Source organism: Cherax quadricarinatus, chromosome 55 (genome assembly GCF_038502225.1).
Source record: "Cherax quadricarinatus isolate ZL_2023a chromosome 55, ASM3850222v1, whole genome shotgun sequence".
Taxonomy (NCBI): Eukaryota; Metazoa; Arthropoda; class Malacostraca; order Decapoda; family Parastacidae; genus Cherax; species Cherax quadricarinatus.
In genome coordinates, this window is record NC_091346.1 from 14,429,972 (window position 1) to 14,442,824 (window position 12,853).

The window sequence follows — 12,853 nt, forward strand, 5'->3', positions numbered from 1 at the left end:
GGTTCGATTCCCTGTAGAGGTGGTAACATTGGGCGTGTTTCCTTACACTGGTTATCTATGTTCACCCATCAGTAAAAATGAGTACCTGGGTGTTTGTCACCCTGTGACAAAATTGACCTAATTTACCCGAAATGCTCTGCATAATAAGCGGCTTTCTTTATAGCAGTATGTCACTGATGTTAGCTATGCTTGTATACCATGTACATGTACTTGTAGGAATAAAAATATTATTACATAATTATTATTGGGCGTGTTTCCTTACACCTGATGTCAGTGTTCACCTAGCAAGCAGGTACCTGGGTGTTAAGTGACTGGTGTGGACCACATCCTGGGGGACAAGAGTGAGTACCCCAGCGGAAATAAGACAGACAGTCTCTCGAGGACTCACTGACTTTCTTGGGTTGTCCTGGGTGGCTAACCCTCCGGGGTTAAAATTCCGAACAAAATCATATCATTCGTCTGTAAAAACTTGCATTTGTGGTCACAGTGGTGCCTATGCTAACCTTCCTATGGTGTAGAAATATACCTAGTTGGACGAATCTTATTGTGGCTAGCTGGTCCAGTGGCTAACGAGACGGTCTGGAGTTTTGAGACTCTCTGACCGCGGGTCCCCTCAAGGAAGGTTCCTTGATGTTGGTGAGGGGCTCTTGATTTAGGGAATTGGATCTGTGCTCCAGTTCCCCGAATTAAGCCTGAATGCCTTCCACATCCCCCCACCCAGGCACTGTATAATCCTCCGGGTTTAGCGCTTCCCCTTGATTATAATAATAATAATAATCTGACCGCGGGTTCAAATCCCGCCCGTGGTATGGTTTGTTTGCAATCGTGTCATTACGATTTCGTGAGTCATATCATATCTTACTGTGCATCGCACTGCTCATCCTGTGAGTGGTAGCGCAAAAAAAAAATAAGGATTACAGAGGTCAAAATGGATCTTTGTCAGACCTCACTTAACACTCTCACATCACTAGAAAGAAATATTATTCATTTCATGTTTTACACTTATTTCATATAGTTAATATACACAATATAGTATGGAATACAATCTCAAAAACAATATCTTATTATCACTATAAAAACAATGGTCATACTGTCAGTGGGTTACCCAATTGGGTCTGACAAAAACCCACTGTGACCTCTTTAAATCCTGTTTTTTTTGTACTACAGCTCACAAGATGAGCTGCGGGTGCATAATAAACTAGCTGCTCAGGCGGCACAACTATCTTGTGAAGCACATGAGCTAGTGATATGGCCACTCTGATCTCCAGGCTCCAGTTAGTGGCCCAGGTAGGACAGCCTGGAGTCTTCCCTGAGCCTCCAGAAGGCAAGTGGCACTGCCAATAAGAGCCACATTATCTGCATATACCAGTGACTGCACTCCATGAAGGGACGGGACATCCAGCATTAGCAGTGTGTAATTATATTTTCCAAATGGGGTCTAGGACCCCAACAGAATTCGAGGACCCCAACAGAAATTCGAGGACCCCCCAATAGAAATTGTAGGACCCTAGCGGAAATAAGTCACTTTGTCCGACTTTATTGGGCATTCCTAGGTAAGTTACACTATGTATCCTAATTGTGCCTAAATAAACTTACTAATCAGGCCTGATGTTACTGCTGGCAGCACGCAATCCAACGTACGAGCCACAGCCCGGCTGGTCAGGTACCGACTTTAGGTGCTTGTTCAGTGCCTGCTTGAAGACAGCCAGGGGTCTAAGGGGGATTACCAATAGACCCCTGGCTGCCTTCAAGCAGGCACTGGACAAGCACCTAAAGTCGGTACCTGACCAGCCGGGCTGTGGCTCGTACGTTGGATTGCGTGCAGCCAGCAGTAACAGCCTGGTTGATCAGGTTCTGATCCACCATGAGGCCTGGTCACAGACCGGGCCGCGGGGGTGTTGACCCCCGGAACTCTCTCCAGGTAAAATCCAGGTAACATAAATGCTACCAGCAGCAACATCAGGCCTGATCTATCGCGAGGCTTGATTATGGTCTTGGGGCCGGGGGCATTAACTCCTGGAATGCCATCCAGGTATACCCAGGATACAATCGTCATATTGTAGTACCCACGGTCAGTGGCCAGGCTTCAAACACCTTTTATTCTACAACAATAAAGGAATGGAACAGACTGCCTGCGCATGTCAAAGCCAGTCCTAGCATGAACCAGTTCAAGAGGAGTGCCAAAAGGTGTCTGATGAATGTAGCTACAGAAAGGAAGGGCAATGATTTTTTATTTTTTAGCTAACACACGTGTAATTTTACCTTATTCTTAGTAATGACCCTCGTATTGTAGATAGTCTTAATGACCCTCGTGTAGTAGATAGTATTTTTAGTATGATAATAAGATGTAAACTTCATTATAGAATAATAATAAGATATTGTAACCTTTATATTATAATAATAAGGTAAAAGGACCCCAATGGAAATAAGTCACTTCGACTTTTTTGGGTTATCCCAGGTTCTCTACACATATGCTGCTATGTATGATAATCTATGTAATTGTATTTATGTATACCTGAATAAACTTACTTACTTATATTCGATGATCGATGTTAGAGGCGGGGCCCAGGAGCTGGAGATCGATCCACACAAATATTTGAGTGAATATACACAGGGGATAAATAAAAACAATTATGTTCAGTAGAGTATATTTGTCTAGAACAAATTTTTCTTTGATGCTCAGTGCAAGAATCAACCGGCCGACACACGATGCTCAGTGCAAGAATCAACCGGCCGACACACGATGCTCAGTGCAACAATCAACCGGCCGACACACGATGCTCAGTGCAACAATCAACCGGCCGACACACGATGCTCAGTGCAACAATCAACCGGCCGACACACGATGCTCAGTGCAACAATCAACCGGCCGACACACGATGCTCAGTGCAACAATCAACCCGCCGACACACGATGCTCAGTGCAACAATCAACCGGCCGACACACGATGCTCAGTGCAACAATCAACCGGCCGACACACGATGCTCAGTGCAACAATCAACCGGCCGACACACGATGCTCAGTGCAAGAATCAACCGGCCGACACACGATGCTCAGTGCAAGAATCAACCGGCCGACACACGATGCTCAGTGCAACAATCAACCGGCCGACACACGATGCTCAGTGCAACAATCAACCGGCCGACACACGATGCTCAGTGCAACAATCAACCGGCCGACACACGATGCTCAGTGCAACAATCAACCGGCCGACACACGATGCTCAGTGCAACAATCAACCGGCCGACACACGATGCTCAGTGCAACAATCAACCAGCCGACACACGATGCTCAGTGCAACAATCAACCGGCCGACACACGCACGATGCTCAGTGCAACAATCAACCAGCTGACACACGATGCTCAGTGCAACAATCAACCGGCCGACACACGACCAAAATACGGTGTATCACACCCACATATTTAAGAAACGATTTGCATAAGAACATAGATTATATATATATATATATATATATATATATATATATATATATATATATATATATATATATATATATATATATATATACATATATATATATATATATATATATATATATATATATATATATATATATATATATATATATATATATATATACATTAATTATTAGATAAATAATGGTAAGTGTTGTTGCTAAGAGTGGAGGTCATCTCGTTTCTGTCATAATTGTTTATTTTTATTTAGTTTTATTTAGCAGTATGCTGCTGCACTATTCTGTGTGACAATTACACAATGAGGACAAAAGCTAGCTATGTTTCTCTGTCACGTTGCATCACAAATGATAGGTAAGTAAGTGCCAGCCTGAGCTGGGAGACTTCAGCAGCACAATGAGGATATCGTCAAGTATTCCATTAAAGCTTCGGTGGCTTCGTTCCAGCAGAGCTGGAGTTACTATTACCTGGAAAATGTCATCCCTCGGGATGGCATTCCACTACATAGAAGAAATAAAACTTCTATAACGACATCTCCATCATTCTAAAAGAACAAAAAGGCACAATAACGTGACTGGAACAATACACAAATAACTGCACTCAGGAGAGAGACTACGATGACTTGTGGGTCCGACTTTGACCATTTACAAAGTCAAACTAACACATACAGAAGACAGAGAAAAAAAATAGAGGGGAGTGAGAGAAATTGGAGTGATTTAATAATCTATATGCATACAATAACAATAAAACTATACAGATTCATTATATGATTATCTGTTAATTGTATTCCTGTTAAGTTCTCATGAACTTATTAAAATACCCAGGACAGTACTCAAGAATGAGACGACCCTCGGTATGCCCCTCAAGGTGGTACTTACGAAGGGGAGCATACCTATAGTTGTTCCATTTCCTGAAGTGGACATCTCGGTTGTTGTAGTTCCGGGGTTGATGGTGTTGTTGTTCTTAATGTTTTTAGTCTGCCCAGGACAAGGTTGTACACTCAGGCGATGATGATTCTGTCGAGGAAGTTTTATGCTGCTTAACCATGTACGGTGGTGGTTTCAGTAGCAGTGGTGGTGGTTGCAGCAGCAGTGGTGGTGGTTGCAGCAGCAGTGGTGGTGGTTGCAGCAGCAGTGGTGGTGGTTGCAGCAGCAGTGGTGGTGGTTGCAGCAGCAGTGGTGGTGGTTGCAGCAGCAGTGGTGGCGGTTGCAGCAGCAGTGGTGGTGGTTGCAGCAGCAGTGGTGGTGGTTGCAGCAGCAGTGGTGGTGGTTGCAGCAGCAGTGGTGGTGGTTGCAGCAGCAGTAGTGGTGGCTGCAGCAGCAGTGGTGGTAGCTACATTAGCTGGAGTGGTGGTTACAACGGGAGTAGTTGTTGCAACAATGGGGGAAGTGGTTGTAACAACGGGAGTAGTGGTTGCAACAACAGGAGTAGTGGTTGCAACAACAGAAGTAGTGGTTGCAACAACAGAAGTAGTGGTTGCAACAACAGAAGTAGTGGTTGCAACAACAGAAGTAGTGGTTGCAACAACAGGAGTAGTGGTTGCCACAACAGGAGTAGTAGTTGCAACAGCAGTAGTGGTTGCAACAGCAGTAGTGGTTGCCACAACAGGAGTAGTAGTTGCAACAGCAGGACTAGTGGTTGCAACAGCAGGAGTAGTGGTTACAGCAACGGGAGTAGTGGTTGCAACAACAGAAGTAGTGGTTGCAACAACAGAAGTAGTTGTTGCAACAGCAGAAGTAGTGGTTGCAACAGCAGTAGTGGTTGCCACAACAGGAGTAGTAGTTGCAACAGCAGTGGTGGTTGCAACAGCAGGAGTAGTGGTTGCCACAACAGGAGTAGTAGTTGCAACAACAGGAGTAGTGGTTGCAACAGCAGGAGTAGTGGTTGCCACAACAGGAGTAGTAGTTGCAACAGCAGGAGTGGTGGTTACAATAATGGGAGTAGTGGTTACAACAACGGGAGTGGTAGTTGCAGGAAAAGTGATGGTGGTAACAACAACAGATGGTACTGTGGGTACAGTAACAGTTGTTCCTCCTCGTTGGATGATTTGTTTCTGTACGTTGTTAATGTTACTCAGCACCTGAGTCCTCCTAGTTACTGCGACACTAATACACGTTGAAACGGTGGTAATTGTTGATTGCACAAAAGTTAGAAGTCCAGCGTTGGGTATATATGTCCTACTGACTATCATTTGTATTGTCTGTACCACCGTAACCTGTATTGTTGTTAGTTGGAGTGTTAGACTATTTATATCATTATCATTTCCTTGGGTTATCGCGGTTTGCATGCTTGTGGTAATCTGCACAATGGTCAGGATCGTTGTTGAGATATCTCGTTTCCTTCTTCCAACAATGGACGCGTTGACTACGTTGGCAAGATTGGTAAGTACAGTTTCAATGGACTGAAGGGCCAAAATCGCTTGATCTGTTGCATTTAAGGAAGTTAACAGTTGGTTGAGTTGTGCAGTGAGGTTAGTGAGCGTTGCATTGGTGGTTGTCGTTGGTGCATTAATTGTGGTGGTTGATGGTGAAGATGTTGAAGTTGTACCTGTTGAAACTGTACTTGCGGAATTTGTAGTACTAGCTGGGGTTGTGGTGCTCGTGGAGGCAACTGTAACAGTAATGAAGGTGGGTATGATGACAGAGACGGTTGGCACAGTGACTGTGGTTCCCCCTAGTGCGCTGATTTGTACCTGTATGATTGCTATACTGCTTGACTGGCTGCTTCTCAGTGCTCCTGCAATGTTTAGACAAGTATTTATGTTGAGAATGGCTGTTATGACGGCCACTTGAAGGTTGTTACTATTTGACAAAGTCCCATTGGAATACATCTGTATTGCTTGTATCACACTGCTTTGCTTCGTGTTCAGTGAGGCAGCTAGTAGATTTAAACCATTGGTGTTCCCTTGTAAAATCGCGATCTCTATTTCTGCAGTAATCCCAACAATCCCCAGGATATCTTGCGGGGTGTCACGCTTTCTCCTTCCGATAATCGAAGCATTGATTGCGTTAGCAAGATTTGTGAGTAGAGTTAGCATGGTTTGAAGAGACGCAATCACTTGATTTGTGGTATTTATGGCAGAGAGCAGTTGGTTGAGCTCCGCAGTGAGGTTAGCCAGAGTAGCGTTGGTGGATGTAGTTGTAGCAGTGTTAGATGTTGATGTTGTAGCGGTTGTATTAGTTGTTGATGTTGTAGCAGTTGTATTAGTTGTTGATGTTGAAGCAGTTGTATTAGTTGTTGATGTTGTAGCAGTTGTATTAGTTGTTGATGTTGTAGCGGTTGTATTAGTTGTTGATGTTGTAGCAGTTGTATTAGTTGTTGATGTTGTAGCAGTTGTATTAGTTGTTAATGTTGTAGCAGTTGTATTAGTTGTTAATGTTGTAGCAGTTGTATTAGTTGTTGATGTTGTAGCAGTTGTATTAGACGTTGATGTTGTAGCAGTTGTATTAGTTGTTGATGTTGTAAGAGTTGTGTTGATAGAAGAATTTGTAGTAGTTGTTCCGAGTGTTGTAGTTGTACTGGATGATGGAACTGTAGACACAAACGGAGTACTGGTAGACGTTGTAGTCGTGGGTGCTAGAAAAGAGGTATTCAGTAACGTTAACTCTGAATATTTGCCTTTTATATGATACAGTAATCACACAAATATTTTTTTTTTCACAAATAAAAGCAAAACATATTACTGGAATTTGTAGTGCGTTTGCTAAATAAAATCCTTATTACTCCTTATATACGAATGTAGTGTATATATGTGCCCACTTAATTTAGAGAGAGAGAGAAAGAGAGAGAGAGACATGAACCAACTTTCTGTGTGAAAGTTTTCCTGGATAATAGCAGTTATTTTTACTGACTATTCACCACAGCCTTATGCTCTTCTGTATACACTCACACATACACAGCATATCGCAAAGAAATAGTAATATAAGACTTACTTGGATAACAACAGAAGCATTTGGCTCCCTTGCATTCATCCTTGTCGACCAAACCAACACAGGACTTCTTGCTCTGCACACAGTAACCTCCTAGAGAGGTGCACACTGTCGTGGGCTTGCAAGGCTTGGCACAACACACACACTTCTTCTTCATGCAACCCTTGGCAATCAGTTGCTCCTTCACGTCGCACTTTGTCTTGCACACGCCCTTGTATTTAGTGCATTTCTTTTTAGGCTTAAATGCACAAGCTGTTGATGAAAAAAACATTATGTAAAACACCACTAACACATGCGAACATCACATATTAAGAAAGATGCTCGTGAGTGAATATGCCGCAAACCAAACAATGAAACACTCAACAAAGAGAACTACTACTACTACTACTGCTACTACTACTACTACTACTACTACTACTACTACTACTACTACTACTACTACTACTACTACTACAAGGAAAGAATTACAAGACCCAGCACTTCGAGGGATTTACACGAGAGACTATTTGGAGGCACTTATGCTAAACACAGGACTTAGAGGTACCTTAACAAGACCTCTCAGAGGGAGTAACATGACACAAGTTACTCAGAGGTACTTACACGACCCACATCACTTAGACATTTCCGTCAGGCCACTCAGAGGCAACTACCCGGGCCTAAACAGAGGCACTTATAAGAGATCACTCAGAGACAGGGGGAAATACACAGATCAACTTACCTGAGAGGCAGCACTCGCACGATCTTCCCTTGCACTTGCTCGCGGCAACTTTGGTCTTGCACTTGCCTTTCGCCTGGCACTTTCCCCCGGCTTTAGTACACTTTTTGGTAGCTTTACACTTTTTCTTGTGGAAGTGTTCATTGCTTTTCCCACCCGATGAATATCTGTCTTGTTTTCTCTGTTCTTTCTCTTTCTTCTGAACCACTTTCTCTATTACTCCTTTACCAGGTTTCCGATCTAACTCTGTTTTCTTATTCTTTTCATTTTCACTCTTTTTGCGCCCTTTCTTGTCTTTATTTTTCTTTGTATTGGCACTTTTGTCTTTCTTTAAATTCTTTCTCCCGTGTTTTTTCGCTTTTCTGTTATCAAGCGTCTGATTGGAATCTTTTGTCCTATTCTTCTGATTTTTACTCTTGTCTTTACCTTCCTTACTTTGTTTGTCTTTATTTGTGTGTACTTTCGTACTTTTATGCTTCTTTAATTTCTTCCCTCGTTTCTTTACTTCTTTTCCGCTGTGTTTTCCCTTCAGATTTGTTCTATTTTTCTTATTTTTAAGTCTCTTGGCATCTTTCTTCCGATTTTTTCTCTCTTTATTGCGCTTTTTGCTGTCTTTTTTTGTCTGTCTGTCTTTCTTTTGATTCCTTCTAGCTTTCGTTGATTTTCCCTTGTTCTTAAGGTTTCCTGATTTTGCTTTCTCTGATTTAGTTATTTTTGCATGTTGCTGATTGCTTTTCTTCCGCTTCTTCTGCGATTTTTTCATCTGTTTTCGTGATTTCTTAACCTGTTTGTTCCTGGCACTATTCCTCCTCTCAGCAGTGATTTTCTTTACCTTATTGAGCTTCTCAGCAGTTCGACCAATTCCCATTTTCTTAACGCTGTTGTCCGTCTTCTTTTTTCCCCGATGTTTATCATTTTGAAGTTTATGTTTCTTTGTGTTCTGGCGTCCCTCTCCGCTCATCGCAATGCGTCCTTCTCCATTCTTTTGCCTACGTCGTTTATTCACTTTCTTACCGAGGTGATGCTTTTCCCCATTCTTGACGTGATGTTTCAGTTTCTTGCTCTCTTGGGAAAGGTTTCTTTTGCTACCTGGAAGTTTCTCCTCGCCATTCTTAGTGAGGGAATCTTTCCTGTTCTTTCCGTCATTTGTGGCATGCATGTCTCTCCTCTTTAAGTCGGCTCCATGTTTTTTTCCGTTCCGGACACGACCATGGCCTTTGTTACTCTTGGTACGACGAAGCTTTTCTTTTCTCTTGACATGACGAGGATCTTCGTTATTCTTGGAACGACGAAGTTTTTCTTTTCTCTTGACACGACGAGGATCTTCGTTATTCTTGGAACGACGAAGCTTTTCTTCTCTCCTGACACGACCAGGATCTTCGTTATTATTGGTACGACGACGCTTTTCATAGTTGCTCACTTGGCGACCTCCTTCCACAACATTACTGTGACCGTCATCAGCATCACTGATGCTCTGATGAAATTCTCCAACGCCTTGTCCTCTGCCTTCGCTGCTACCTTCTTGATTATTATTGTCAGGGTTTGCGTCTCTCCTCTTGCGTAGACTTACATCTGCTTTTTCTTGACCACTTAATAGATTTTTCTCTCCATGTACTTTTTCCTACAAGATAAAATAAAAAAAAAATTCATGAAATGAATTAAATAATAATTAATTTACGGAGTTTCAAATATCACATATATTTTTGTGAATTTAGATAACATGTTTTCTTGTGTGGATTTTCACTCCGTAAAATTAATAATAGCAACATTAATACATTTACCAATTTATTTTTGGAATAAATTGGTAAAATTAGGAATTTCCTACAATCTACGACCGCGCAGTCATCGACACCATGCCCAGCCCTTGTAGGGTAGGGTAGGTGCCTGAGCCGGAGCTTTCAGCTCACAAGACTGTCATTCCCATTGGGAATGGCGGGGATGGCAGACCAGAGAGGTCTAGCTTGTGGCTAGGCCTGGGGACAGTTGGTCCCAAAGATGAGGGGGTACTTGTGCCTCCTCCCATGGGAGACTTAGGTCTCAGACACTCGCAAGACAGGGAGACAAGGCCGGGCCACCACTTGGAAAAGGCCCGGGCCGGTAGAATACCGGCGAATCTTTAATAATAAATAATAATACGACCGCATTCACTGATTATACATACCGAGAAGTGTGTATATATATATATATATATATATATATATATATATATATATATATATATATATATATATATATATATATATATATATATATATATATATATATATATATATATATATATCGGTACCTATTTTACATATTAAATTATTCTTCATTGATGATTTTCATGTGACATGCTATTCCATCACCTTATCTCTCCACGATTCTCCTATTTTTTTTATCTGCTCTAAATTCTGTCTATTTTTTTTTATATGTTTTAACTTGATGATGGTCGAAGACTGAACCTCATCTAAAAATAAATCTTTAATTTGTGGGTTAGATGTGAGCCGCTCCGACCACGGCATAGTGATTTATTTTACAATAACCTGGGTAAGTGGTAAAATAATTTAAAAAAAAAAAACGTATGATATCGTTCATGGGATCGTCCTTACCTGCGTCAGCAGAAAAAGACAAGAGACAAAAGCAGCTAAAACTAAAGACTTCATGCTGGTGCCGCAGAAGTGGCAGCAGATATTGTGGGTCTCCAGCAGCGCCTCCTGCAGCGTTGTACACCGACGAACAACGGCACAGTAGTAAGTCAGGGCTGCGTCCCACAACCTCCTCTTCAACTCTACAACGAAGCTAATCTGATGCTCAGCCTAGTGTCTTGCTTTTATGTACCAGTCGGATCAGCGCTTTCCATGATTATAATGAATATAATACACGAGAGACGAGGACTGCATTAATTTGTCTACCAGTGTAGATCAGCAGATGTTGGGGAGAGAACACTCATAAGTATACATATGGTGTAACTGTCGTTATTTCATTAGTTTTGGTGCTGTTTTTGTCGACACAAAAATCCGTCTCTCCCGACGCGGATTTTAATCAGCTGTGACCCGTGAAGCAGTCACCAACCTGCCAGAGCTAGTCTTATTTTTTATTCCCTTTAATAAATAAATGATCACCAACTTGCTCATAAGATGCTGATACCATCCTTGGTATCCTTTAGATTGTGTATCCTAAGACGAAGATGCCATCCCTGGTATCCTCTAAAGTTTGTATCCTGAGATAAAGATACTATTATAGGAATCGTGTTGATACTATATCCAATTTATTTTCTGTATTTTTATTATATATATATATATATATATATATATATATATATATATATATATATATATATATATATATATATATATATAGATATATATATGGGGTTGTAAAAGAAGTAAATGCTAGAGTGTTGGGGAGAGGGGTGGGATTAAATTATGGGGAATCATATACAGAATGGGAGTTGACACAGTTACTTTTTGCTGATGATACTGTGCTTGTGGGGGATTCTAAAGAAAAATTACAAAGGTTAGTATACGAGTTTACGAGGGAGTGAACATAGATAAGAGTAAGGTGATGAGGGTATCAAACGATTTAGATAAAGAAAAATTGAATATCACATTGGGGAGGAGGAGTATGGAAGAAGTGAATGTTTTCAGATATTTGGAAGTTGACTTGTCAGCAGATGGGTTTATGAAGGATGAGGTTAACCATAGAAGTGATGAAGGAAAAAAGATGAGAGGTGCGTTGAGGTACATGTGGAGATAAAAAACGTTATCCATGGAGGCAAAGAAAGGAATGTATGAAAGTATAGTGGTACCAACACTCTTATATGGGTGAGGGGCTTGGGTTGAAAATGCTGCAGCGAGGAGGCGGTTGGAGGCAGTGGAGATGTCCTGTCTAAGGGCAATGTGTGGTGTGAATATTATGCAGAAAATTTGTAGTGTGGAAATTAGGAGAAGGTGTGGAGTTAATAAAAGCATTAGTCAGAGGGCTGAAGAGGGGTTGTTGAGGTGGTTTGGTCATTTAGAGAGAATGGGTCAAAGTAGAATGACTTTGAGAGCATATAAATCTGTAGGGAAAGGAAGGCGGGGTAGGGGTTGTCCTAGAAAAGGTTGGAGGGAGGGGGTAAAGGAGGTTTTATGGGCGAGGGGCTTGGACTTCCAGCAAGCGTGCATGAGCGTTTTAGATGGGATTGGAGACGAATGTTTTTTGGGACCTGACGAGCTGTTGGAGTGTGAGCAGGGTAATATTTTGTGAAGGGATTCAGGGAAACTTTTTCGCCGGACTTGAGTCCTGGAAATGGGAAGTATAATGCTTGCAATTTAAAGGAGGGGTCTGGAATATTGACAGTTTGGAGGGACGTCTAAACTGTCGTATCTGAGCACCTCTGCAAAGACAGTGATTATGTATGAGTGATGGTGAAAGTGTTGAATGAGGATAAAAGTTTTTTCTTTCTTTTGGGGTTTTTCTTTCTTTTTGGGTCACCCTGCCTCGGTGGGAGACGGCCGACGTGCTAATATATATATATATATATATATATATATATATATATATATATATATATATATATATATATATATATATATATATATATATATATATATATATATATTTCTTTTCTTCTTTCAACATACCAGCCGTATCCCACCGAGGCAGGGTGGCCCAAAAGAAAAAACTAAAGTTTCTCTTTTTAAATTTAGTAATATATACAGGAGAAGGGGTTACTAACCCCTATATATATATATATATATATATATATATATATATATATATATATATATATATATATATATATATATAT

General features: G+C 41.3%; 1 protein-coding gene across 1 annotated transcript; it reads right to left on the minus strand.

Annotated features, from left to right (window-relative positions):
* Nucleotides 1-3,611: 3,611 nt before the first annotated feature.
* On the minus strand, nucleotides 3,612-10,864 carry LOC128699020 (mucin-2-like). Its single transcript, XM_053791540.2, has 4 exons — nucleotides 10,671-10,864; nucleotides 8,083-9,700; nucleotides 7,368-7,616; nucleotides 3,612-7,011 (listed from the first exon to the last, which is right to left on the minus strand). The coding sequence occupies exons 1-4, from the start codon at nucleotides 10,722-10,724 to the stop codon at nucleotides 4,475-4,477; spliced, it is 4,458 nt and encodes a 1,485-aa protein (XP_053647515.2). The 5' UTR covers nucleotides 10,725-10,864; the 3' UTR covers nucleotides 3,612-4,474.
* Between the last annotated feature and the right edge of the window lie 1,989 nt (nucleotides 10,865-12,853).